Source organism: Aulonocara stuartgranti (assembly GCF_965226115.1).
Source record: "Aulonocara stuartgranti genome assembly, chromosome: 8".
NCBI lineage: Eukaryota > Metazoa > Chordata > Actinopteri > Cichliformes > Cichlidae > Aulonocara > Aulonocara stuartgranti.
Window position 1 is genome coordinate 16,695,728 of NC_138959.1, and position 26,774 is coordinate 16,722,501.

Sequence of the window (26,774 nt, forward strand, 5' to 3'; positions counted from 1 at the left end):
CACATGTTTATTGTTTGCATGAATACATTAATGAAATGGAACACAGAGGATACTTTTTGACTGAATTAGACACCATTCAAAGAGACCCATAAACCAAGACAGAGTCATTATTTTCACAAGTTACAAAAATAAATCATAAGGCATATGCACGAGCAATAAAATATTTCTGAAGATAGCTTCTTGACTTTATGAATCTTCTTTTTGTGCATCATAAATGGGTGACTTCACCAGCCAGTTGTTGCTGAGTGCTGCATATGAAGGATAATAATACAATGCCTTTTATGGGTACATAGAGAGCTGTGCAAAGTCTCAGAAATAGCTCCAGCTGATGCGATATGAGTCAGCTGATCGCCGCAAGTCTTAAAAAACAAACAAACAAAAAAAAAACCCCAACAAAAAAACATCTGGGGGCGTGAAGGTGGCCTGTTCCAAACCACCAACCCCCTCCCCCCGCTCATGACACACTGTAGAGTCAGGTCAACTGAGCACGAATGAGTCACATTGGCATTAGAAAAGAGCATGTCCCAAATTTGGTTTCATCTGATTTTAGCTTCTTAAAAAATACCTTATTTCCAGTGACGTCATTGACCAATTGGACGTGACTCACCTCTAAGTTCCATTATTAAGCAGATATCTCTTAGTGAAAATGTTTTTAGCCCTTCGTACTGTCACCATCGAATCAAATGCTCACAAAGTCACAATTATTCTGACTTTTCATTTGGTTTGTAACTCTGGGGCAAATTTTAGGGCTCTGTTATTTTTATATAGAACTATTTCTAATGGTAGTTAAGCAGCTGTTTATGTTTTTATATGTAGGAAATAATATGCAATTTCTACAACATGGAAGAGGTGGAAGTAAGATAACCGTTATTTTTACAATCAAAGAACTGAAACGGTGCGCTGCAGTATCTACGGGGAGGCTGTTAACATATTTGCAGCAGAAGTAGCTGCTCTATGAACTGAAAGGCAGAAGCTGCAAGCTAAAGAACTAAGAAGTTATATATTTATTGGGCTCAGCCGCACAACACCTCCTCGCAGCACTGCGGAGGCGGTGCTGCTGTGGTCAAGAGTGGAGAGTAAAAAAACAGAAAAGAAAAGCCCAGCGTCAAAGCAGAAGTGCCTTTTAAAACGAGAAGTAATTTCCGATACGTCGGTTGACCAACAACAGATATCTCCTTTGCATGAGGCTTGCTGCAGTAACCTTTTCTAATAACTCATTATCACGAGAGCCTTGAAAGACTAGAATATTTAGCTTTTATTTCAAAACGCTGATTAAAGCCAATCAATTACTGTTGTAACATTATTTGTAAAAAAAAATATTAATATTTGTAAAAATAAGCAGGAAGGAAAAAACAAAAGGATGTCAGAGTAAGAATAGACTAAGAATATAAATAAATGCATGATCACATCATAAACTGTGTCAGTAATAGTTCATATTTCCTGAGGGGATAAATATTAGATGCATTATAATAGAAATAGACTGATGCAGGACTTTCATGCAGTGGATGAATTCTCCTCATTGGGCTCTGGAAGAGGAAAAGAGCAAAACATGAGAAAAACTCTCCCCTACTCCATGTGATCGAATTAGCCTCTTCCTGTACGGATAGATAACAGCAAGTACTCGATAAGTGATTCTCTGGCCTTACTGAGGTTACTTCAACAGGAGAAGGGCTTAAGTGTTCACCTGTCCATGTCCGGTAAACAGGAAGCTTGAGAGCAGGGTGCGTGATCTCCACGCAGACTCTCAGACGTGCCCTCTCGTTTTCTTTGAGAACCCTGCTCAAGTTGACCTTATTGATGTGCAGCGCGCTCGGGTCGTCCTCTCCGTCCTTCTCGCCGTCTGACGTCGAGTCCTCATCCCTGTCTATGGTGTTATTCTCCTCATCCACGTTTTCGTCGATGTACTGTATTCCTTCGATGTCAGGGTCTGTGACTGCCGCTTTTGTTTCTGAAAAGTGATGAAAGTTCAAAAAACACATACAGAGCTGTATATTTTTGCTTTCTTACGATCACCCTCGCTTGTAAAATGAAAGTGGACATTTTAATGCACACCAAAGAAAGATTTACTTCAGTGTTTATTTTCCTTTAAAAATAATCCTAGGGGATAGCGTTCCACGTTTAGTCTACCAGACCATAGACAGTAGAAAGCATTCAGACTTTCAGCTTTCCAGGTGTATGTAAACTGCATTCTATCCGACGGCCAGCAGATGGCGACAGTTGCATGGCAAAAAGAATAAAATTGAGTCTGTTTCGTATATTTTGGTCACAATATGGAGGATTATCTATGATATGAAAAGCTCATTGTCTAATGAGCTGTCAGTCCCAGATCATTAGCCAGTGTGGGTGTAGTTTTAAACTCAAAACCATCAGAAACCAGTGGGTTCCATCTGTATTTTATACCATCTTTGACTCTAAGAAAGGTTACAACTGAATTTGTCCTATCTATCTATCTATCTATCTATCTATCTATCTATCTATCTATCTATCTATCTATCTATCTATCTATCTATCTATCTATCTATCTATCTATCTATCTATCTATCTATCTATCTATCTATCTATCTATCTATCTATCTATCTATCTATCTATCTATCTATCTATCTATCTATCTATCTATCTCCTTTTACGTGTAGATATTTATGTATCTCAGTACTTATTGCATATCCATTTGTTTGTCTCTTCAGCGGTTCGTTTGTCTGACTCGGTTGGCTTGTGGACATCTCCAGGGCACACACGCTTTTCATTTCTCTTTGTCCATCATCTCCGATCTCCTCCGTCTCATTGGACACCAGTGGCAAGAGCGTGGGTCCTCCTGCTGACCACTGTAACTTGGCCTTTGGGTGACCTCCCTTCAACAAGAGGGAGAACACACCAATGCCTTCGCTGCTCCAGCAGACTGAGATTGATGGAGGAATGGATGGAGCGACTGAGGAACAAGGGATACAGATAGTTACCGTTGGAACATCCTTGAGACTTTAATCGTGCAGTTTAAAAAGCAGGTAAAAGTGCGTCAGTCAGTCCTACCAATGTCAGCATTTCTCCAGTGTTTCTCAACAGGATCCTGTAGGGAACAGTGTCTCACTCTACAAATAATCCCTCCTCTTTTGTCGATTTTCTCCTGATTTGTTGCCCTTCTCTTCAGAGTGGCTGTCGCCCTGTAGCGTCTGGGTTCAGTCTGTATGGGGCCCCATATCTCTCCTCCCTCTATCACCTCCTCCTCTCCATCATCTTGCTCTCCCTCCCTGAATCTAAGCCAAGTCACTGAAATGTTCGGAGGGTAGAAATCTGTGATTTCACATCCTAGAGTTTGATCTTGGGAAATGGTGGAGCTGACAATTTCAGACACGCACGGCCTCCTGATGAATCCTGTTTGGGATCAAAATAAAAAAATAATCTTTGATTTTTCAACATTTCCCCCATTCCCTCCTCATCCCTCATCCTTACCTCTGGTCTCCCGGGTGATGGGCTGCTTCAGGGCAATGTGGTGGACGCTAACCCACACTTTAGTTGCTCCTTTCTCCAGTTCAGCGCGGGGAAGTTTACACTGGCTGTAGGCTGAAAAGAATCCCTCCGAATTGGGCCGAGGGGAGGACGATGCCTGGGACGCCACGGGGCTGAGCTCACCGCCCTGGCAGAACCAGCGGAAAGTGATGACGTCTGGATGGAAATGGGATGCTCGGACTGTCAGGCTGATGACATCTGGAAGATGGAAATGTCATCAATGGTAGCCTCCTGCAAACAGGTTAACTTTAAATATGCAATACAAAAGGATAGTCTTCTTGAATTACCCGAGTCTCTTTGTGTTTCTGCCAGCTGTATTTCTGACACCTCAGGAGGAGCTGGGCAACAAAACATACAAGTGATTCAGCTGCAGGACTTACAAAAATAAACTGAATAATAGAAAAAAACATGTTCTTACACAGAACAGTGAACTTCTCTGACACCCTCTCCTCCACGATCTTGTCCTTGCCTATGTAGGACACCTGGCACTTAAACACAGCACCCTTGTGGATTGAAATCTTGGGGATGAAGGTGAGCGAGGAGATCAGCTGTTGAGTGCCGTTTTTGGACGAGTGCAGCGGCCCCTGAGTGTGCAGCTTGTAGTAACCCATTTCACCTCTGGAGGGCAGCAGAGGACCTTTCTCTGACACTGGGGAGGTGAGAGTTAGACCATAGGGTAGATGGATGGTGATTAGGGGGTTACAGAGGCAGTTAAAGTTAGCTTTGGAAGTCCCTGTGAGTGTTAGGTGGTCAATTGTTAGATCAACGTGTTAAAGAGGGGGAAACAGAGGACGTTAAAGGGTGTTTGCGAGAAAAATCCAACATGTGTAGCACCAACACTTGCATTTCATTTCCCCAGTTCCCTAAACAACCAGCTTCCATCACCAAAAATTGCTTTAAAGATTGATTCTGCTGTGCTTTAAATATGTGTAAATTAATTCCTTCATTCAAACAATAAGTGTAACAGCTGGAGCACAGAAAAAAAAGGAGAATGCGACGCATCCTACCTGCGAGGGAGTTGTCAAAAATAGGGGTGTCATTGAGAAACCATGCGGTCTGCACCTGGTCCACCCTCCTGCCTTCAATGCTCAGTGACACCCTCCCCTTTTGACCTACTATCACTCGGGGAGGGAGGATGATCCCTGACACGCTGAGAGATTTCTGTTTCTCTGAGCAGGGTCACAAGCAATTATAAAATAAGAGACACTGAGAGAGAGAGAGAGAGATAAGGTGATATATTCACATACAAATATGCCTTTAAATTCCTTATCTACAGCTCCACACTTGGAGTAAGGTGAATAATGCCATAGTGAACATCAGTGGATTAAAATGTCTTCATGCAAGCACAATCATTCGCGTAAGGAAATCCCAGAAATTTGGATGAGTGGTGAAAACACAGCATTCAGATGAAGAGATTCAACTCTTTGGTGTAGGTGGACCTTTTTTTGATAAAGATCAGAATTCAAAAGGGGGCGCTGTTGTGTTGTAATGCTTTTAGCTTTTCTGTAAGGATGAAGCTTACTTGGAAACTACAGTGGGAGAAAATGACAAACGTGAAGTCACGCTCTTATTATTCAGAACTTTTTCAAGGCTTTTCTCGAGTATGTGTATTTTCCGAGACTAAAAAAACTACAACTTCCTCCTCTCTAAAGGTTTTGTACAAATTTAGTTCCTCCTTAGTCACAAAGGACAAAAATAGACTTTGCCTTATTTCTTCAATCCCTTGAGTATCACAAATCTCCTGCTGCAGTTACTGCGTGGTGAGCTCTGACTCACCATCTCTTCTCCTCCAAGAAAAGCCAAAGCAAAGCAGGAAGACCAGCACTATAGAGATGCACATCATAGCCACGGCTGCTTTGGCCGAGTTATTCAGCACTGGGGCCTCATCTAAGAGGAAGCAGAGAGAGATATTTATCAGATGATTCAAAGAAGGACCGGCAGTAAGAAAATAATCCAAGCAATTTTTAGTCAAAGCATTGTGTTACTTCATTATGATCTTGTGAATTGCACATTCAAAACTGGGTCATACTCTGAGGATCCAGCTTGTCCAGGTATGCTGAGCTACTGACGGGATTCACTAAACCAGGCTGGTTCATGGCACACTCCACCTTGCCACGCTGTGCCCTCTGCTCGGGGCTTAAAGTATAGTAGCGTCTGGTTCTGTAACTCCCATCTGGTTTCTGCTCAGTGACAGGCAGGTCAGGGAGGGTTGTGCCATTTTGATACCAGGACACAGACACTTCCTCTGGGTAGAAACTCTCCACGTCACAGTAAAGAGTAAGAGGAGAGTTTTTGGAGGTTGTCGGCAGGACAGAAAGCCTAAGAGTGGAAGGACCTGAAGAAGGGTAAAGAAAGTATTTTTTAAAAAAGCTTGTGGTTTGTCACAGGCTTCATCAGATTAAAGGTTTTAAAGAACAGAAGTGACGTTATGGAGTGATAGAGGATGTAATATTAGAAGTACTGTGAGAAATACTGACAGGCCATGAGGCATTAAGGCCACTAATATGGAAACAGTGACTCTCAGTGACTCACGGGTGATACTGAGCTGAAAATCCAGCTCTTGATAGTTTCCACTGTGTGAGACTTTGCAGCCAAAGGTCACATTCTGGTCCTCGTGGGAAGGATAGAAGGTCAGGTTCCCCACAGCCCTGTAGTACCCATCTGGGGTCAGTTCAACTTCAACCTGGTAGGGAGGTTGAATCACTTCTCCCGCTCTGGTCCAGGAAAAAGAGACAGGAGGAGGGTAGAAACCGTCTGCATGGCATTTAAGCTGGGTCTTAGTGTCCAGCACCACCCACTGATGAGGAACTGAGAGAGTGGGAGATGCTGAAGGGGATGGGGGGAGAAGAAGAAATTAAATTGAGCTTAATTTTTAGATTCAGATGTGATCATAGGTGAGAAAAAGGAATCAAAACCACGAGAACGGAAACAAGACGTACCGATGATACTAAATGTAACGTTGCTGTAGTGCAGAATAGTAAAGTTGTAGCTGATGGTGCATTCATACATCCCCTGCAGGTCAAGACTGGCTTTGAGGACGACCAGCGAGAAGTCCCCATTGACGAAGTCAGCGTTGTCCCAGCTGAAGCCTTCCTTTATTTGGGTTGCTGCTTTTTCAAACGAGGCAATTTCAGAGCCATTTTTTATCCAGCTGACTGCGATCAGAGACTGGTTTATGTTGTCCCTCTCAGCAAAGAGCGTCACGTTGCAGGGGAGGGTTGCGTTTGTATTTGGACTGGCCTGAATTTCACTCGAAGACACTGAAAGTAGAGAGAGATGGACGGAAAAAACAAAACGGGAATCATTAAGGCTCCTTACTTCAACACATGAGGGCTTGTAAGATGCAATGTGCCCTTTTTTGTGTGGTTGGGTCTGCATTTCAGGAACCCCCACACCACCACCAAAAAAAACTATGTTACAGACAATACTATGTTATGATCAAAAGTTGTTACATATTCAGTAAATGTTTCCAGTGCACTTGGTAAGAAGTGCCATGACTTCTTGAGTTATTGGGTTGTTTTTTTGTTTAACTCTTGTCCTGTAACATTTGTGAAACAACTTCTTCTTTAGAAAGAAGAAATATCACAATCTTCCTCTTACAACTGGAAAGGTTGCCGCGAAACTGACTGACAAACCAGTTACATGACCTTATGGCATTTTCCTGTTTTTGCTGATGCAAAACAGAACCATTTGAGTTCTTTTAAAAACGAAAATAACCCAGGGCACAAACATGCACCTTGTACATATATTGTTTAGTGGAAGATACAAAATTGTCTTTCTAATGTGTTTGACTTAATTATGTAATAAATGTCATTAGAAAGCACCGAGAACAAAGTAAAACCGTAAAAGCAAATAGCTGTCTAAGGCTGGACAAATAACACTTGTCCAGTTTGTTGACTTAAATTAAATGAACAGTGAATACATTCTCTCTTTTCATCCCTGAGAGTAAATCAGTAATCTGACTACACTTTATTGATTCAGTGCAAATACAAGGCCTTTAAGACAGGCCCGGCCATCCAATCAGCTTAATTAGTAACTAGTACAATAAACACTTCTTGGCAGGTGTAACACAAAGCGGTGGAAAAATTTCCATCAGCATGAAGCGCTTATTTACGTTTCTCGCTAAATGACGGGTCGATCAAAGCAGATTAACAAGAAACCTAAGAATGGAGGTCAAACTGTACTGTTGACGCTTTTGACAGGCTATTTTTGAAAAGCACCTCGAATCAGTTAATAGCAAACTTCGTGCTGATGCACCAAAGAGGAAGAGGTTATTTTTCGTTTATACTCACTGATGTCACTTTAAGTTCGACATGGTGGAGAGAGACTTATATTGCATTACCAGGTTTATATTACATATTTTCTAGAAGTTAAGCTGTGATGCATTGTGTCTGATGGGCTGTTAATACTGTGCCACTTCCACTTAATAAGCGGCTGAACTTCACCAGACATTATAAACCCAACAGCCGCATTAGGCAGCACTGGCCACACTGGCCTATAAAGAAAACAACAAAAGCTACATGAATATTAAAAATCACTCACGTCTCACTTCACATACTGTCATATCGCACCGTTACATACACTGTAACTTAATCCAGGAATCAACACAACATAAAGGTCAGGTGGATGCTCACAATGTCTAACACTTAAGGTCTTTAATATGCACCATCCATACTAAAAGATTCACTTATAGCCCACCTGAGGTAGCCCACCTCATACCTTGTCATCAGCCAGAGTAAGATCAGTGCCGCCTCTGTAAACATCCATAATACTCACCATGCTTTATCAGAGTCAGGAGGACAGCATAGGCGAGGACTTTACACTGCATGGCTGGGCTTGTCTTGAGACCGACTTCTTATCATCAGGTCCTTTTCCCTGTCTTATATAGAGCTACGAGGTGACAGTCGGCGGGATTGTCCTGCAAGTCGGTGAAATAAGAAATATCGTTCCTGGACCTCGGGAGTGAAAGGAGGCCCTTGATATGTGTACGTTCCTCCAGAAGCAAGCAAGGCCTGGAGAGCAACAGGGTGGAAACGGGAGAGAGGAAAAAAGGAGGGAGATGTGCAGGGACGCACAAATGGGGAAACTGGTCACTTAAAATTCAGACGGGCCTCAGGCCAAGGTTTCGGGGCTACTTTACATTGGTGCAGTGTTGCCACGAACAAACAGAGTGAGTAATCCCACTGAGTTTATGTGGGCAAACACTCAGGCGAGACTACAACTCTTTTCTGTCTGTGGGAGGGTTCGGGTGCCGATGAATTTTGCGGAGAAAAGGAGGTTCTTTTATGCCCCTCTGTACAAGCCCCCCTGTCTCTTCAGTCAGCTCCTCTGATAATATTTAACCAGAACAAGCGCTTGATGTCTGAAGAGAACAAAAGGTGTTATCTAGTCAATCCCCCCTCTTAACAGTCATTAACTTGATTAGGAGTTTAAATTGTTTGACTTTGCACTTTAATTGGTCTTAACACGCACATCAGTCAAGGGTTAATTTCTGATCCAGAGGGGATGTGCGTCACTGAGCTGAAGTAGTCAGTCAGTATTTTTCTGCTGTACTTTGCATGAGGAGGAAACAAAAGCAAGAACTGAAAGTGTGATTAATGTGACCCAAATCCTTGTTCGTCTTGAACCTGTGCTCACATCCAGCTCTTTGTGACTGAACTTTGTGTTTTCTCTTCTTGACACGCTCGCTGCTTTCATCAGGCTGGAAGATTGAGTGAAGAGGAGGGGCATGTGAATCTGGGCCAGCTGATCGAAGGAATGAAGTTATTTAACTACTGTGAACATTTTGCTTTTGTCTCATTGATGCTCTTATTCAATATGTGACCATGACGTCAGCAAAAACCTTTGAAGCTGAAGTATGAGGAAAATAAGTTTATGATTTGAATACAAGGTAGAAATAAAAAAAGATGTCAGCTTTATAAAGGCCTTTATGGTTTGTGTGTGATTATTAAAACAACACACATTCCCAGCTTGTCAGAACTTCTATAATTAAGAATCATTATCAAGACATACTCAATGATTTGTTTGTTTCTGGGTATCTCAGCAACCATTTCTTCTGTTTCAAGAAAACAGCCCGAAGCTTCCAATATACCCTCTGCAGTGGTTGCTTCGCTCAGAGCCTCGCTGTCGTCACACAGATGCTGTCATCCAAGGTGTAAGAAGCCGCTGCAGTATTGTCCTAAACGATAGGTGTCGCCATTTAGTCAATAGTGGAGAAAACGTGCTAATAGGGAGCATAAGAAGTTAAAACCAGGAGCCAAGACTTTGTTAAGTGTTGACTTGTTGTTTTGCAAATTTCTTTCCACAAACTCAAGCTCCTAAACATATACAACATCTCACTCTGTGTATTTGTACATCTCTGAGCTTCTGTGCAGGATTATTCTTAAAATGGTGGTAATAACTGGCATGATCTGGACTTAAGGCAATATTTGCCTGTCAGTTTGTTGTAGCTTAATAATATCCTAGATTAATAAAGTTATTCAGTTATTCAGAAAGGTGTTTAGAAATGCATTGGTGGTGGCGTTTAGGAAAGACTACTGAGTGTTTTAGGCCTGAAACTGGTGTTGCAACTTCCATTGTGGGAGGTCACAGGGTGAAAGTGCAGCAGTATAAAGAAACAGGTGTGCTGCATTTTTAACCCAGGACAAAATTAGAGCACTGCTTCCGAATGCACACAGCAAGTGTTTTTTTTTCCATTAGATCTATTCTCTTCCTGTCAATTTGAAGGAGGAATGCATAGGAGGAAATGACGGTACTGAACGTGCCAATAATAGTCATTACATGCTGTCACAGCAACATCTCCAGTGTTAAATTAACACTTTTGACAGTGTTATATGTTTAAAAGTAACCTAGTCAGTTTTGAAGATTAACAAAGACTAACACTGAGCAGTGCTGATTTTCTAACACTGGAATATTTCTAACATTTTGAGTTATTTTCCAGTGTTAGAAAATCAGCACTGCTCAGTGTTAGTCTTTGTTAATCTTCAAAACTGACTAGGTTACTTTTAAACATATAACACTGTCAAAGGTGTTAATTTAACACTCAACAGTGTTGTATTTAACACCCAGAGGTGTGGAACCATATAGACACTCTCTAGTGTTAATTTAACACTGGAGGTGTGGTTACATTTCTAGCGAACTGTATGACAGATTATGGCGTAAGCTAAGGCGTAGGGTTTCAGATAGGTTTGTGGATAGGTTGACAAAATTTACATTACCTAGACCAAAACAGGCCACTGTGGACTTGTGGACATATGAAAACTATAACCAGTTAACCTCAGTGGTGTGTACAGAAAGTCTTAACTACAGACACCGACCCCTTGTTGATGTCTTCCATTTATTTGCTCTGCAAATTATAGTCTTTGTTTTCCTGCTCTCACTCAGGCTTATGCAGACATGACTGCTGTGTTTAAGTAACCCACAAGAACTTAGATGTAACAATTTCTTGATTGAAAGTTGTACATTTGTTTTGTGGATAAAGCTCATAAGGTAATTACATTTTATATTTGTGGTTGTGTGGGTGCAGAGAAGTCCTCAGCAAGAAAATACTGTATGTGACTCTAGTTCTTTTTGCACATCACCTAATCAAGTTCACCGCTACTAGCAAGACTGAAGTCTGTTGTGCCCATCTTGTGACATGTACCCTGTGCAGCATGAAGATAAAATATGAGTACATAGGATGGTGAGTAACCACCCACAACATGGGAATCACTCTGCTTCACTTTCATGACAGGCTTTATACATTCATTTTTTAAAGTGATGTGGTTTTAATAGTCAGCCCAGTCTTATTCCATACCCACATCAACACCATGCACCATTACATTATTAAGTAGCCTAGTGGAAGTCCAACTGGATTGTTTGTTAACAATCTTGCCTTACATAAAAAACTGTATACATTTTGTTTTTATTAACATAGGTAACATCCGACATCCTGAGCAATAATATAAACCTGCCCAGGTTAGGGCAGACGAACCAAGTGACGGCTGGACATCAGCTGTTCCCACCTGAGGAACTGGTATGGGTGCAGGAAATGGCTGGACCTTAGTCGCCCTGGGAACAGGAACAGGTGGACAGGTATGCTCGGGGATGATCACAGGAAGACGAACAGTCTTCACAGCCACAGGTTGGGAGGCATGAACAGTCTTGTTGACGACTGGTCAAACATTACAAAAAGTTTCTATAGATGAAGGCGGGACAGCACAAACAGTTTCTGGGAAAGCTGACTCAAAAACATGGAGAACAGATTCAAACCGACACAACTGTGGAACACAAAACTCAACCTGATATGAAGCACTCAGATCAAATAGCCAGCTTAAAAATAGAGGATGCCTTCTAAAATGTCCTTAACATTTCAAACAGTATCAATTATTAATCATGGCAAAAGCGACTGAAACCAAGTGAAAGCATGTGGGCTGGGAAGCCATTTCAGCATTATATTATCATGTTATGGTCACGTCATTCTGTCATGTGATTAGAACTTACTGATTACTGAGCAGACAGGGCACACATACAAGGTGGGAATGACAATGGTGTGACAAAGAACAGAGGGAAACTGAGGACTTAAATAGACATGATTAAGAGACACAGCTGGGGAAGAGAAGGCACAGGTGAACAGAACCAATTAATGAGCAAGAAAGAAGCAAAACTGAAAAACAACCCACACAGGAGAAGAGACTATCAAACTATAACAGGCAACACTGAGACTGAGGCTAACACACGTGAACCTGACAGGCCAAAGTAAACACAAAGACAAAACATGGAAGAAACACAGAAACACAGACTTGGCATCGGGATCGTAGGAGGGCTGGAAAAAGAATAGCAAAGAATATGATGAATGCAAAATCAGAATAAAAACCCAAGCAAAGCAAAGGTAAAGTTTAAACTGAAAACTATAACAAAGTCAAATGGAAACTATCAAACAGAAAACAGTCCCAAATATAAAACGCAGGGTACAAAACCCAGAATCGTGACACTTAAGTTATGCTGGAATGTTGACAAACCGGTTAGAATAAAGAGTGAAAGAAAGTTATCACAACGACACCTCTGCCTATTGTAAATACAACTTTACTGTGAGTGAACAGGATGGCAGCCTGGATCCTCTTGGTGTGTGCGCTCATCACTCTGCAAGGTGAGCCCTAATCTTTAACAGCTTTTTTGGTTTTGTTAGAGCTATTTTGTACAATGTTTGAGAATCCGGGTAATGATGGTTTTGTATTGAAGTGTATTGTGTAAAAAATGTAAGAGAAAGTAAAGCAAAACAAACCCTCTGCTGTCAGTATGAACTTTATGAAAACAGGAATTACAGCAATACTGCTTCACTAAACAGACGTACTGTTGGTTATCAGCGATGCTTAAACTATTTTTGTTAACCTTTTGCTTAGTAACTTAGTAACAACAAGTCTTCACTGTGTCAGAACAAACCACAATGTAACATCACAATGCAGAAAGTTTTTCATGTATTCGACAGAAATACAGTGCGGCCTGCATCAAGTCAAATTTGTTGACTTGAAATAATGAGAGTAAAATGTGATCCACTTAGCTGTATTTACAGTTACGGAAAAGTTAAGGAAAAAAAGGTAAAGTAAGGGAAAAAAGCTGTAACTCTAGTGTCCCCATGTGGCTGTTGTTACACACTTATGGCAACATTCACAAAGGTTATAATTTCTAGTGACTTCTTCTCTTATTCTTACAGGCTCAAAGGCTCAGGGTGAGCACATCACATTTCATATATACCATACAACTGTGTAAATACTCTGAATGTTCATATTCCAGTGTGACTAAAATCAAGCATGAGAAATTTTATTGCATATCACCTGACACCCAGCTGTCTTTGCTCTGTCAGATTGTGGGGTGGCACCTCTCAATACAAGAATAGTGGGTGGTCAGAATGCCCCAGCTGGGTCATGGCCCTGGCAGGTGAGCGTACACTATCAATCATCTCACATCTGTGGAGGCACCCTCATCAGTGACCAGTGGGTGCTCACAGCAGCTCACTGCATTATAACGTAAGATATACTCTTTGTTTCATTCTGTATTGCACGTTTTTACCGGAAGCCTATGTGGGAACATTGTGTTCAAATTCAGTATTTTAGAGACCAAAAAAAAAGCCGTCAGATTATTTATGTTGCCCAGCAGACCTCAAAGAAACCAAACATCAGTGAGAGACTCAAAAAACAAGTGAAGCATGTGAATTAAAAGTTGATTAAAATATCCTGATAGACGTGTTCACTGAGCAGTTTTAATAAAGTTAGCTGATACAAATCAATATTTGTTGGTGACAGATAACTAGCATAACTAACATACAAGTTCAACCAGTTCACTATTGTGCAGAAGGTGTTTCTTCAGTGAATAATGGTGATTCCAGCTCATCAGAACAAATATTTATGTTAATAAACTATTAAAAGAACGGCTATACAAAATCAAATTAACATATTTACGTCTGGCCTTCAGTGCTATTTGTACCTCTAAATGTTGAAATGAGTTATTTCCTGTATGTTATCTTGAATACAATGTTGCTAAGTGGCACTCGTCTTCTGGTGCTTAAACTGCTGAACAGGCAAGCAAACAATAGTAATGAACTGATGCAACAAAAAACATTTTGTGCTTTATATAGGATCTACTTTCTTTCTACAAACTTGCCGCCACAAACCATAAATGTGCAGAAGGAAGTGTGTCTAAGTGTGACTACAGGCTTGTTCCTGAGACAGAATGATAAGGTGTCAACACTGATAGCAGTGTTAGCTGGCGGTACCTTTTATAGATGTAATCAGTAAAAAAATTTTGTCAAGAAGTGGCTCTTTCCTTTACATCTAATCCTCAAACCTGGTGATGTTTCACTGCTTTGCTTTGACATCTGATTGATAAACAAGAATTTCACGCTTAAGATGTTTTCCTCGTAACTTGAACTTTTGCTTGTTGCACAATAGTCAACCTGTGTGATAACAATTTTGCACCATGACAGGCGTCTGCCAACGGATGAAGAAATATCCTCTTAGCATGTCTTCCTGTCGTGTCATACACAGTACATTTAAAGGTCACACATTCAGACTAGTCACCCTGACTTTAGTGAAAATAACATGCTAAGTTAAACCTGATGCTGTGAGGGTGAATTGACCTAATTAATCCAGTTCAGTAGCTTGTTGAAGCATGTATATGTACAGAATACTTTATGGCCGACTGCAAGGTGCTGTGGTCCTGTGGGTGTTAAAATCGTCACGCCTACACCACATGATCGACTGGTGGTTAGAAGTATGTGTGCTGACATGCTGCGTTTGTTTTTTACCATACATGGAAGTGTACATTATGGACACATTTTCTCCATTTTTATCTTATCGATTCAAAGGAAACTTTGCAAAGGTTTTGTGGTTTGTTCAAATGAAACTTTGCAAACATGAACAATGTTTCCATGCTTTGTTTTGTTTCTTTCTTAGAGAGAAGACGCTTTCTCCTGGCAGCTCTTTCTTCTTTCTTCAGTCTTTTTTTAATTGTACCGTGATGAGCTCTAACATTTAGCACGCTACCCGGGCCTCTATACCCTGAGATCGAACCCCTTTTTTAAAGTGAACATTTGCTGGGACATCCAATCCTGGATAGATTGTGCCATCGTGTGAATGCACACCTGAATGCTCCAGACCAGCAAATTGCCAGAACATCAGAACTCCTGATGATCAGATAAGCACCTATTGCTACTGATCCTTGTAATTCCTATCCAGTCAGTGGGATGTGCTAAGTTTTACAGGACTGCGCAGAGTCCTGTAAAAAACGCTCTTTTTCCTGGGTGGACTTTGCTGTTATGTAAATACTGCTGGGTATTATGAGGCAGGAACTCACACGATCTATTTCAGTTCCTTCACGCTGTAAGTTCTGTCACAGTGTTTGATACAATGCACATACAAAAGTCATGTGGTAAAGGAAGTGAGTCTTGGTACATAAGTAGGTCAAATGCAAGGCTTTCACTCACTCACACAAGATTGTGTCATGTGTAAAATAAGTTAAATTTTTTCTTTAGACTTTTTAAACTTATTTTTTTTTGCATTTCTGTGCAATTTGCGTAATTTGATCCAACAAAGCCTCTACATTACATTTATAAAAGTGCCCTACTTTCCCTTAACATGAACCCAAGTGGGAAATCAGTTTTGACTTTTGTCTTCTGGGTGAACGTCTTGTGTCTGGCCCATTCATCCAGCAAAACCTGCACTACACTGGTCTTTTTGCTCTCTCGAAGGATTTCCTAGTCTTTCTGCCAGAAGGCAAATATCCAGGTCAACACCTAACTGAAACTTAGTGGTGGTGGCTCATTTTACTGCCTAATTAGCAACATATCTGCTTAATTAGCAGTCAGATCAGTCACCAGGAATTAATTTTGACTCAAACAGGTTCACGCAATACACTGTTTGTAATGACCCAAATAAAGGTCTCCTAATTCCTTATTTATATGCTTCAAGTCTTTCCAGTCTTGGTGATACATGAGCATACTGCAAGATAAGGGCTTTTAATTTTATGTTTTATTGCTTATTCTTACTTATGTAAAAGCATTTTTGGCTTTACTTGAAAGTCGGAGAGAAGCAGGGAAGCAGAAGGATATGCTGAAAAGTTATGCCACAGTGGGGAAGTGAGTCGTGAATGGTATCTGCTTCCATGTGATAGAAATGATTATACAATAGAGCCAATTTATTTATTTGGAGAACTGAAATTTACAGATTTACTACCATGTCTATGACAGTTTCTTACAGCCAGTATTGTGGTTGTTACTCAAAAAAGTAATCTATTAGACATTACTCATTACTTTTTAAAAAAAGCTAATGCATTACACTACTTAACTACTCCCTTGAAAAAAAAATTGTCACACTACTTGTTACATTCCTTCTGCATCGCTGCATAACAAGACCTGATATACATTTTCACATAATAACCAATATATACCTTAGGCTACATTATGCAGATAACTGAGCAACTTGGGTAACACAACTAAACACATAATTATAACTGTAACCCGATTAGTCAGTTCAGTGCAGTAATGTGCTACATTAATGTATTACAGAATGTGACCACAGTATGTTTTGCACAGCTGTAATGACGCTGTAATAAGTGGGATGCATTACTTTTTAACCTTTTACTTTGTAACTTTGCTTTGTTGTAACACACTTTGATAACACACTGTCTCATAAATGAAGCGTTTCTTCATTTTAAACTTGCATGATACATCTACAGTCTAAAGTTAGCTCAATGCACTCTACATAGATCTCATACATAGACTTCTATAAATATAAGTCTCATGTTCAAACCAAGACGTGGCCAAGTATAGACAGTAAATAATTTAAATAACAAGTTACTGTCCCTGTGTGGGCTGGTTTTAATTATACAGTTGCAAGAAAACCAAATTTGAAAGGGATCATGCAAAGATCATGTTGTGTTGTGTTTGGATCTTTCAATTTGGGCCAAAATTGGACACTGGCACTCGAGGCCTGGAGTTCAACACCTGTGCTCTATACACAGCTGTGAAACTAGTGAAGGAGAAAAATGAGAATTAAACAGAAAAACAAAAGACAAAAACACTGAGATCTGTAGATTAACAATAAACCTGATGTGGGAAACTGGAGGATACAGGAGGCCGAAGAAATAAATAGAAACACAATAGAACCACTATATTTAACAAGGAACAAGGAAAACATGTTTACTCATATCAATTCTTACTATCCACAAAAAACTACGTTGGGCCCTATGTACCAGTGTATACATGCAAAGAAAGTACTTTTTGCACAAAATTACCACCCATATAAGCTACTTTTCTGTGTCATAACTCTGTATTAATGTGTTTGTTAGATAATTTAACTCAGTAGTGGTTATGGAAGGTCTGTGGCAGTTCTATTTGTTTGCACAACACGTACAAGTTCAGTTGGGGAAATATTGATGGTTTATATGCATAGTTAAAAGTTTTGATTACATAGGTAGAAAGTTTTTTTCACAGTTAGCTTCTGACCCTGTGGTTTGTGAAGTTAGTATAAGTCAGGGTGACCCATAAACACACTGTTTATCTAGTTCATCACTTGGGTTTGATTGACTTTGATTGGGCACAAGCTTCTGTCGTCACACCTTGTTTTTTTTTTTTTTTGTAAATTCGCACACGTTTCTATCGGGCAGCATGGAGTTGCGGTGTTGCCGCTGTCACCATTCACCGAGAAGGTCAAGGGTTCAAATCAGGTTCAAGCCTTTCTGTGTGGAGTCTGCCTCATCTGCCTCCGTCTGTGTGGCACCTGGGTCTACTCTCAGCTCAAAAACATGCATGAAGTTAGATTAATTGGTCATTATAATTTGGCCGTACATGTGAATGGTTGTCCTGCCCACAGCGTTCCCTGCCTTTTACCCCATGACAGCTGGATTAGGCTCATGTGACTCTGAATTGGATGAGATAATGGATGTATGTTTGCACTAGTGGTTAAATACAATAAAAACCAATTGCCAACAAAATAGGTCATGACAGGTTTGAGAAAATATTCTAAATCCATGGACTGATTTCATTATTATTCATTTAATACAGAAACTCACTGAGTGCATGGACGCTCTACTTTGGGAGAGAGACTCAGGCTGGGCCTAACACTCATGAGGTGAAACAGAGTGTGTCGCAGGTCTTTGTCCACCCTAACTACAACAATTCTTACTTGAACAACGACATTGCCTTGATGAAGCTCAGCAGCCCTGTCAACTTCACTGACTACATCAGACCTATCTGCCTGGCAAGTAGCTCCAGTCAGTTCTACAACTCCACATCCTGCTGGTCCACTGGCTGGGGCAAACTCAGAGAGAATGGTGAGATTTTTATTTAATCTGTGTAGCTGGTGGAGGTGGAAGCATCATATCAGGTTTTTTCTAGTCTCGCTTTGCCACTTAAATTCGTATTTGCATGTCAACTGTCAGGGGCTGGGTCTGTGACCTAGTGTGTTTCTTATTGTCAAGCTTGTTTTGTAATGTCTCTCAATGTTTCCTGTTTTATTTTGAAAAGCCAGGATTTTTCATGTTCAATGTGTTTTGTTCGACTTCCCCCGTGGTGTCATTATGTCTATTACAGTCAGCTGTTTCTCCATGTGTTTCCACTTCCCCTGAAATGGCCCTCAAAGTGGCCCGCATGCGCAAAAGAAGACGTCACACACAACGCGCTCTTTGTTACTTCCTTTAAAAGTTGTTGCTATTAAAGTTTTTCACCCTGCAAGGTGCGCAGTTCACATATTCGCATAATACTTTTTGGTGCCTGAACTGCCAGACAGATGCACAAACTGTTTGTTGCTGACAGGAATGTCAGTTTTTTGTGGGAGTTTAGATATTGAATAATCATATCATCATTCGTGTTATCGTTTGCACATATCCATTGAAAGTACTTTTGAATTCGTAAGACTGGACGAGAGTGGACTCATTTCATGTTTTGCCTTTCACAGAGACTTTGCCAGCTAATGCACCCCTCCAAGAAGTTCAGATTCCTGTTATTGGAAACAAACAGTGCAGCTGCAATTATATCCCAGCAAAAGATGCGAACATCACTCAGCAAATGATTTGTGCGGGGCAACAGAACAAAGGAGCATGCCAGGTTAAAACAAAAGCAAATTGTTGTAATATGTATTCTCCCTTACAGAAAAACCCGTTTATTTATTTATTTATTTATTTTTTGCAATTTCAGCCCTATAATGTAAATATAAACTTTTTTAGTTTTGAGAATATGCTGTTTCAGTCCCCTTCTTAATGTTTGTGTTTTATCCTACTCTTTTCAGGGGGACTCAGGTGGACCCTTGCAGTGCAAACAGGGTTCCAAGTGGATCCAGGCTGGTATTACCAGTTTTGGAGTACCTTGTGCTCAGGCAGGTTTCCCTGAGGTCTACGCTCGAGTGTCTGAATTCCAGACTTGGATCACAAATCAAGTAGCGGGGGCCAATGTGGGCTTTGTGAGCTTTACTTCTAGTGGCACCGACACAGACAGCAGCTTTGTGTGTCGCAGCAACAACTCCACTGGCAGCACTAACTCTGGAAATTCAGCCACGTTTGCACCTGAGCTTGGATTTTTTATCTTCTCAGTGAAAATGTTGCTAGACTGCATTTTAGTTTAACACTAAAAATATCTCCTCTTCTGCTCTTTTTGTCTTTAAAGGTGTCTTTAAAGGTACAGTGCATAAACTAGCACCCACTCATATGTATTTCTGACTGAATGAATAAAGTTTATGACGATGCATGAATTTGTTAGATGTAATGGCACACTAATCGATGTATATTTATTGCAACAAAGTGTTTTTCTATCATATAATCTCAAAAAATACTTACATAAATTGCTAATTGGTTTTTAAAGTATTTTGATTTTAAAAAACATTATAGTCAACTATAACATAACTGCACTGTAGCTCGGGTGGATCAGCTTTTCTTTTCTTTCACTACACTCACTACATCAATATTTTTTCTTTTGTTAATTACTTTATGAATCAATTTGTGTTTTCAGCCAAACTAGAGTACCTTGGATATGGAAACAAGCTAAAATTAAAGGTTCTAATTCTGATTTGCTGGTGTTACTGAACATTATGTACAAGACTGGAAGAGATATGCAGAAGATATATGAATATATAAATATGCTCAGTTGTGTATGTTTGGACGTAACGTACAACATCTACTAGATTTTTGGTTTTGGCTTTTTTTCTTCCTGTTATAGATTTTTAATTCAGAGGCTGCTCATGTCATTTTAAACCTTCCCAGAACTCTGAAATATGAGTTTTATTTTAGTGATCTGAGTATTTGAGGAGACAGGGAACTTGTGGGTGGGAACATTTGGGGAAGCAATTTTTAAGAGAGGTTCTGCATTGATACACTGATGGATGTGGTCACGATGACTTCTGTCTCGGGCTTGTGAGCTGTCACCAGTTATGCTCTTTGAAACCGTACTTTATGGTCAAAGGCTTGATCTGAAACTGCAACTGATGCACCCAATGACATTTTCTTTGTCCAAGAGAACGGCTGACACCTTTAAATTTGACATGTAGCTCTTCCTGTTACGCCATGCTCCAATCTAATCAGAGAAAATGGAAATTTTAGATCAAGAAAACAATATTTTAAACTCAGGCTTCTTAAATAAACCTGGATGTATCAAGGATCGTTAAAGTGGCTTATCTCCTGTTATGTTTGATGTATGTCCTGTTACATTATTAGATACTCATCAGATACTCATAGTGCCAAATCACAACAACAATTGCCTCGTGGCACTTTATGTTGTAAGGTAAAGACCCTGCAATACTACAAAGAAAACATAGTAAACCCCAACAATCATACTGACTCCCTATGAGCCAGCGCCTTGGCGACAGTGGGAATAAAAAAACTTCCTTTATCAGGAATAAACCTCCAGGAGAACCAGGCTGAGTGAGGGGTGACGGGTAGGGAGATGAGAGGAGGACAGGACAAAGACATGCTGTGGAAGAGAGCCAGAGTTTAATAATAACTTATAATTAAATTTAGAGAGGTGTATAAAACATAGTGATTGAAAAAGGTGACTGAAGAAGAAACACTCATGGGAATCCCGCAGCAGCCTGTTGCAGCATAACTAAGGGAGGATTCAGGATCACCTTATCCAACCATAAGTATGTGCTTTTATCAAAAAGGAATGTTTTAAGCCTAATCTTAAAAGCAGAGAGGGGGTCTGAAGGCTCTGCCTCCCATTCTACTTTTAAAGGTCATGAAGATAAGATGTGAGGAGCAGGATTTTAAATTCAATTCAGGATTTAACAGGGAGCCAATGAAGGGAAGCCAGTATAGGAGAAAGATGATGTCTCTTTGTAGTCCCCGTCAGTACTCGTGCTGGAGCATTTGGGATCAACAACTCCAAGATGTTTGTAACCTGCACTAAAGCTGCTTCTTTACTGTGACGAGCTCTGAAACCTGACTGAAAATCTTCAAATAAACCATTGCTCTGCAGATGATCAGTTGTTTTAAAATTACTGAAGAATTTCTAATACAAAAGTACATAGCCAGATAATACAGACAATTTGATCATGTTTAAAATTCAAACATTAATTAATGATAGAACTTATTTGAGCAGCTGCTCTATGACAACCCCCATTAATGTTTAAATAGCTGGGACTCTCCACCATTTGGTTTCAGAACTGAAAAAGATTCTTTGATGAGAGGTGAAACCTCTTCATGGACCCAAAGGAGTCCAGTAGGTTTCTATCAAAGCTCCTTGGACTATCATGACCTGGATTAGTGAAAACCTACAAAGACAAACTCCTGTTCAAGCCTTTTATATATGAGGGGCAGCCAGTCAGAAGACAGCTGAGGATTAAATTGGGCCTCCAAAGCCCCAGTATAAAATGTATTATTTTATTTATTTGTTATTTAGGATTTATTCCATCTCCTGCAGTTGAAGTTGGTTATTATGTACTTTTTCAAAGTACTACTGAATACCCTGACTATAAGGGGAAGGTTTCTGCGTTGACTGTTTTCCTTAATGTTTCTACTTTTTATGTGCAAACAGTTCAACTTGTAACAAAGAATCAATCCTCTGGGGATCCGAAACAGTTAGAACAGAGGTTTTAGAATAACAGTAACAAGGACATATTTTACTTCTGTTTGGTAATTTGCTACCTTACAGTCCCATCAGCAAACTTCATTTGCTAATAAAAATAAAGCTAGATCAGTAAACCGCGTAAGGCTACTTCTGCTTGAAGTGCAATTATTATGGCAACTGACAGTGTTCGTTTAATGGGAACTTAAATGTTGAGCAGTGAGAAGTAAAACACAAAGTAAAACCAGAAAAAGGAAGGAAAGCATCACGCTACGGTAAATACTTTATTCCATGGTAACAGTATAAATCATATACTGAACTTACTGGAAGCAGACCAAGGAAAATAGTACAAGTTGTGTAAAAACAGTGTGGGAATCTTCACCTGAAAAAAGGTGTTTAAAAATAAAAGCTAAGGGAATGGAGGAAGAACGTGTTTTAGTCTTCTAGCTGCAGCAACCACTCAAAGCTTTTTTCTTTCTTTCTCTTTTGCTTCCTACTGAGATGTAAAAGTGCTGCTGTTTCTGTTGTAGCGTTTAATAGTAGAGTGTGAATTTCATAGGTGGTGCCTTAAGGGACGTGTCCTTTTCCGTGATGATGTAATAATGGAGGGGTAGGGGTGGAAAAAGGGTGGTTATGCTTAATAAGCATGATTAGCCACAAACAGTGACTCTCCACCAGCAGTGCTGGCTCCAGAGGAAACATATTTGCCCACACTGGCCTGGTTGTTAGCCTGTAAGATAGAAAATATGATATTATTTAATGCACAAGAGGACTCTAGAGCATGAGTTTGATGTTAATAATAATAATACAACTCTTTCATATAGCTTTATATTTTAGTTACACAGTTCATATTCAGACATACCAGAGCTCTCTTTACAAACTCTTCTTGGCATGCCTTTCCGTTCTCCTTCTTCCCACCCCAGGCTTTCAGGGCAGAGGCCTGCAGTGCACGGCCATATGAGAAGGTGAGTGCCCAGGGCTTGCGCAGGGGGCACTGGTTCATGGCGTTCAGGTTGACAGAGGCCTCCTCCTCACTCTGACCACCAGACAGGAAGGTAATACCTGCAAAGCAGGTAGAGTTTAGCAACCCAGATTGCAGATCTAATGCAGATTAGTCATAAAAGATTATGTCTAAAAAAGTGTAAAAGTGTGCATATCAGCAAGCGTGTGATGTACTTTCTTACCAGGAACTGCAGGGGGAACGGTGCGGCGCAGGGCAGTAACAGTTGCCATGGCAATCTCCTGGTTGGTGTACTTGTGTGAGCAAGAGTGTCCAGCGGTAACCATGTTGGGTTTGAGCAGGGTACCCTCCAGGTAGACGTGGTGGTCGGACAGGGCCTTGTAGACGGCAGCCAGGACCTTCTCAGTGACGTACTGACAACGCTTCAGGTCATGGTCACCATCAGGAAGAATCTCAGGCTCAACAATGGGGACAATACCGTGCTAGGAAAGGCAAGGACACAAAGACAGGGTAAAATAGGAGCTCATATTAAGAAGACAAGACCTGAAATCCAAAAGTGAAGACTTTAAAAATTTAATGTTATGCTGCCTTGATAATACTATGACATAGCATTAATTTGGAGAAAAGTTTTTTGAGCTTGTTGGCACATTATGAGGTTTCCTCATTGTGTGTTTTTACCCATGCAGGAAGTATGCGTGTGGCATGATCATATCAAATGCACAAGCAAAAACAGCAACAATATTTTAATGTTTTTTTTTTTTAAATAGACCCAATAATAGATCTTGTAAAATTCAGTTAAACTGGGTTATCTGTCTGTTGTGTCTTACCATCTGGCAGATGCTGGCATAGCGAGCCAGGACATTGGCATTCTCTATGATAGCCAGTCTTGAGGGCGTGGTGGGGGTGATCTTCAGAACACAACGCCACTTGGCGAAGTCAGCACCATCCTTCTTGTACTGGGCGCAACGCTCATAAAGCCCATCGAGACCTGTTAGGAAGGACAAACATACACAATACGTTAGATAAAGATATTAAAAGATAATTATGTAATACGGATGATGTCTGGATCTTTTCTGTGCTCACCCTGGGTGGTTGTCTCGCCATTGGTTCCTGCCAGGGGGACAACACCTTTGTCGACCTTGATACCCACCACCATGCCTCTTTCTTTGAGGTATTGAGGGAAAGGCTTGCCATCGTCGGTCTTCTGGTACATGGTCTCGTGGAAGAGGATAACGCCACCAATACAGGGATTGATGCGGTCGTCAGCAGTGAAGAGGAGCTGGCGGTACAGCCTCCTGTTCTCCTCAGTGTTCTCAGCATTGATGCTCTGGAAGCGCTTGGCCACACTGCCTGGAGGTTATAGAAACAGATAAAATCAGATTGACTATAAAAACATAGTATATTATTAGGTGTTGGAAGCCACAGTCTGTCTGCACATTTGCAGAAATGTTTCAGTTCAGGTCTGAGAAAACACACACAGTGAAACCAGTTTCAACTGTAGCCTAACTGCAATCCTTTAAGCCATAGTTTTTGGCAACTGTTGAGTTGACTGTCCCAAAGAACTGATTGTTAGTATATAGGTTCATTTTCTTACCAGTTGACTCATCTGCGGCAAGGATTCCTTTGCCTGGAGCCACAATCTTCAGAGCAATATCATTGAGCTCCTTCTTTTGCTCAGGAGTGAGGAAAGGGTATGCGTGAGGCATCCTGACTCTTGATATAAATAGAGGGAAGACAAAAATTTGAGAAATTAATAATGAACATGACACAGGGGTTATACATTTTTACAGTGTGCCAAGGCGAAAGGTTATACTGCACTGCAAATCTGCTTTTGAGTGTAACAGTTTCAGGGTATATGTGTGGGAAACTGCTAGATGAAAGGAGCACAGAACATCGGGTTGATTGTGTGAAGGAAGTGGTAAAAAAAACAAAACGTCTGGCTCATGGTTTTATGTTTTCCTGTCAGACTATCTTTTGCTAAAACAACCCAGACCAGCTTGTGTCCTACATGCGACAGCAGCTGTTTAAGCTTTAACTGCTGCAGCAGCTTGTGCGCTGGTTTCACACTATTCCCCAGGCACAATATGTAGCCTCACAGAGGATCCAGTGTCAGAGAACTACCACAAATCCCCCTCCACCACCATCACATGCCCCACCCTCCATGCATCTGACCACCCTTAAAAAATCGTGTGCACGTCCGTGACCTATTCCATTTTCTAGCCTCTTATCCCTGACCTTTCCATTCCCCTCCACAGCCCCCCTTCCCTCACCATTCCTCTTGACTGGCCTCTATCGCATACCTCCTCCAACTGTCACCCTGTTGCCACTATCAATACGTTAGACTAAATATACCCAGTGTACCCAGTATACTGCTTGCATGAGGCAGTGAGTGCACTGTAGCTCATGTAGCATGAATGGGCTGCATAAAAGAAAATGTGCAGCGTTCCACCCGGCTGTTGATGAGGCATGCCACATTGCAGAAGGCAGTCTAGATGAATTTATCTAGTAAAGCAAGAAATTAGTCAGACTATTGAGTCACCACTGACCAACGATTCAATGGAAACTTTGCATCAGATAAAGGTAGGTGACTGAAGTTTACCAAAAATGATCAGCTTTGTTTAATATCAAGGGAGAATCGTTCTCACAGTTCATCACAATCATTATTTAATGTTGTTATACTATAGAAAGTGATGAGATATTTTCATCTGTCTAGCATCTGGTTCATTGACGTTGAAGTAACAAAAAAAAAAAAAAGACGCACACTTGCATTTAACCAACAGACATGAACCTGCGGGTTACACTGATATAGTTCGAGTCATGTTAACCACACAGTTGTGAAAGCTACAAGAAGATGCATAACACTGTTTTTATTTTATCTCTGGTATACAGGTCATAAGCCTCTCATTATGCCAAGGCTTTATAACATAACATTCAATAGCTAACCAACAAATCCACTTCAAATGGGCATGAATTCAATCTTTTACCTTTGAGGTTGCGAGGAGAGCTGAGAGAAGAGAGAAGAAGGGAGAAGATCCGGCCTTCGTCTGCGACACCCCTGCAAGCCTGCTGGCCCTTGTATTTATCCTCCCATTGTGACCCCTCACATTTCAGCTGCCCAACTATAAAAAGAACAGGATGCAACCAGAGATGGCTTGTGACATTCAGCAGGACTGGGGCTGGAGTAACGTGCTAGCAAGCAGCCACTCAAAGGGCAAAGAGTGTTTCAGTGAACGGCACAAAATGCGATGGAATAACAGGCAGTTAGGGTTTAGGTGAAGTCCACATAGAAGGGGTTGAGTAGACGATATTATCCAGAAATGTGCAGGGAAGAATGGCCTACTATGTAAGTGTTTCTTACACTCTCCTTAAACGAAATTATGCATCTTCCAAGCACATCCTTTACATTCTGTCTTATATTAAACATTTTATTTAGCTGCAGTTATTGTAAAATATGCTGCCTCACCAAAGAAGAACATCTAATATCTGGAGGTCATTTGAAATAGTATGTGAAGGAAGATAAATTTGGGGGTATATGTAGAATGCACTAAATGTGTGTGTCTGCGTGCACACAGACACACAGAAACAGAGTGAGAGTGAGAGAGGGTTGAGCATGTTGCAACATTACCAACCTGCCCTTAGAAATCCAAACCAGACGCAGCAACACAGCACACTGATCCTGACCTTTTCTCGACCTTTCTTGATCGTCTGTGCTCTGCAGGAAGAGGTCAACCGCCAAGCTAGGGAAAGGTTGCAGGTTCATATTTTCGGGGCACATTGCACTTTGCATC

The 26,774-nt window shown here is 40.8% G+C and overlaps 3 protein-coding genes across 3 annotated transcripts; 1 reads left to right on the forward strand and 2 right to left on the reverse strand.

Moving 5' to 3' along the window:
* Window positions 1-18: 18 nt before the first annotated feature.
* LOC309713330 (uncharacterized protein) lies at window positions 19-8,348 on the reverse strand. The gene is made up of 13 exons (XM_082544885.1): window positions 8,279-8,348; window positions 6,442-6,762; window positions 6,035-6,328; window positions 5,532-5,837; window positions 5,279-5,389; window positions 4,510-4,671; window positions 3,921-4,151; window positions 3,790-3,840; window positions 3,446-3,700; window positions 3,026-3,367; window positions 2,655-2,927; window positions 1,685-1,948; window positions 19-1,526 (listed from the first exon to the last, which is right to left on the reverse strand). The coding sequence occupies exons 1-13, from the start codon at window positions 8,328-8,330 to the stop codon at window positions 1,495-1,497; spliced, it is 2,694 nt and encodes an 897-aa protein (XP_082401011.1). The 5' UTR covers window positions 8,331-8,348; the 3' UTR covers window positions 19-1,494.
* Window positions 8,349-12,580: 4,232 nt separating this feature from the next.
* Window positions 12,581-20,033, forward strand: LOC309713455 (chymotrypsin-like protease CTRL-1). Its single transcript, XM_082545097.1, has 6 exons — window positions 12,581-12,629; window positions 13,194-13,208; window positions 13,344-13,506; window positions 18,039-18,307; window positions 18,931-19,079; window positions 19,261-20,033. The coding sequence occupies exons 1-6, from the start codon at window positions 12,584-12,586 to the stop codon at window positions 19,591-19,593; spliced, it is 975 nt and encodes a 324-aa protein (XP_082401223.1). The 5' UTR covers window positions 12,581-12,583; the 3' UTR covers window positions 19,594-20,033.
* Window positions 20,034-22,296: 2,263 nt separating this feature from the next.
* On the reverse strand, window positions 22,297-26,088 carry aldoab (aldolase a, fructose-bisphosphate, b). Its single transcript, XM_082543038.1, has 7 exons — window positions 25,971-26,088; window positions 24,581-24,699; window positions 24,070-24,336; window positions 23,814-23,974; window positions 23,210-23,468; window positions 22,888-23,087; window positions 22,297-22,755 (listed from the first exon to the last, which is right to left on the reverse strand). The coding sequence occupies exons 2-7, from the start codon at window positions 24,690-24,692 to the stop codon at window positions 22,663-22,665; spliced, it is 1,092 nt and encodes a 363-aa protein (XP_082399164.1). The 5' UTR covers window positions 24,693-24,699; window positions 25,971-26,088; the 3' UTR covers window positions 22,297-22,662.
* Between the last annotated feature and the right edge of the window lie 686 nt (window positions 26,089-26,774).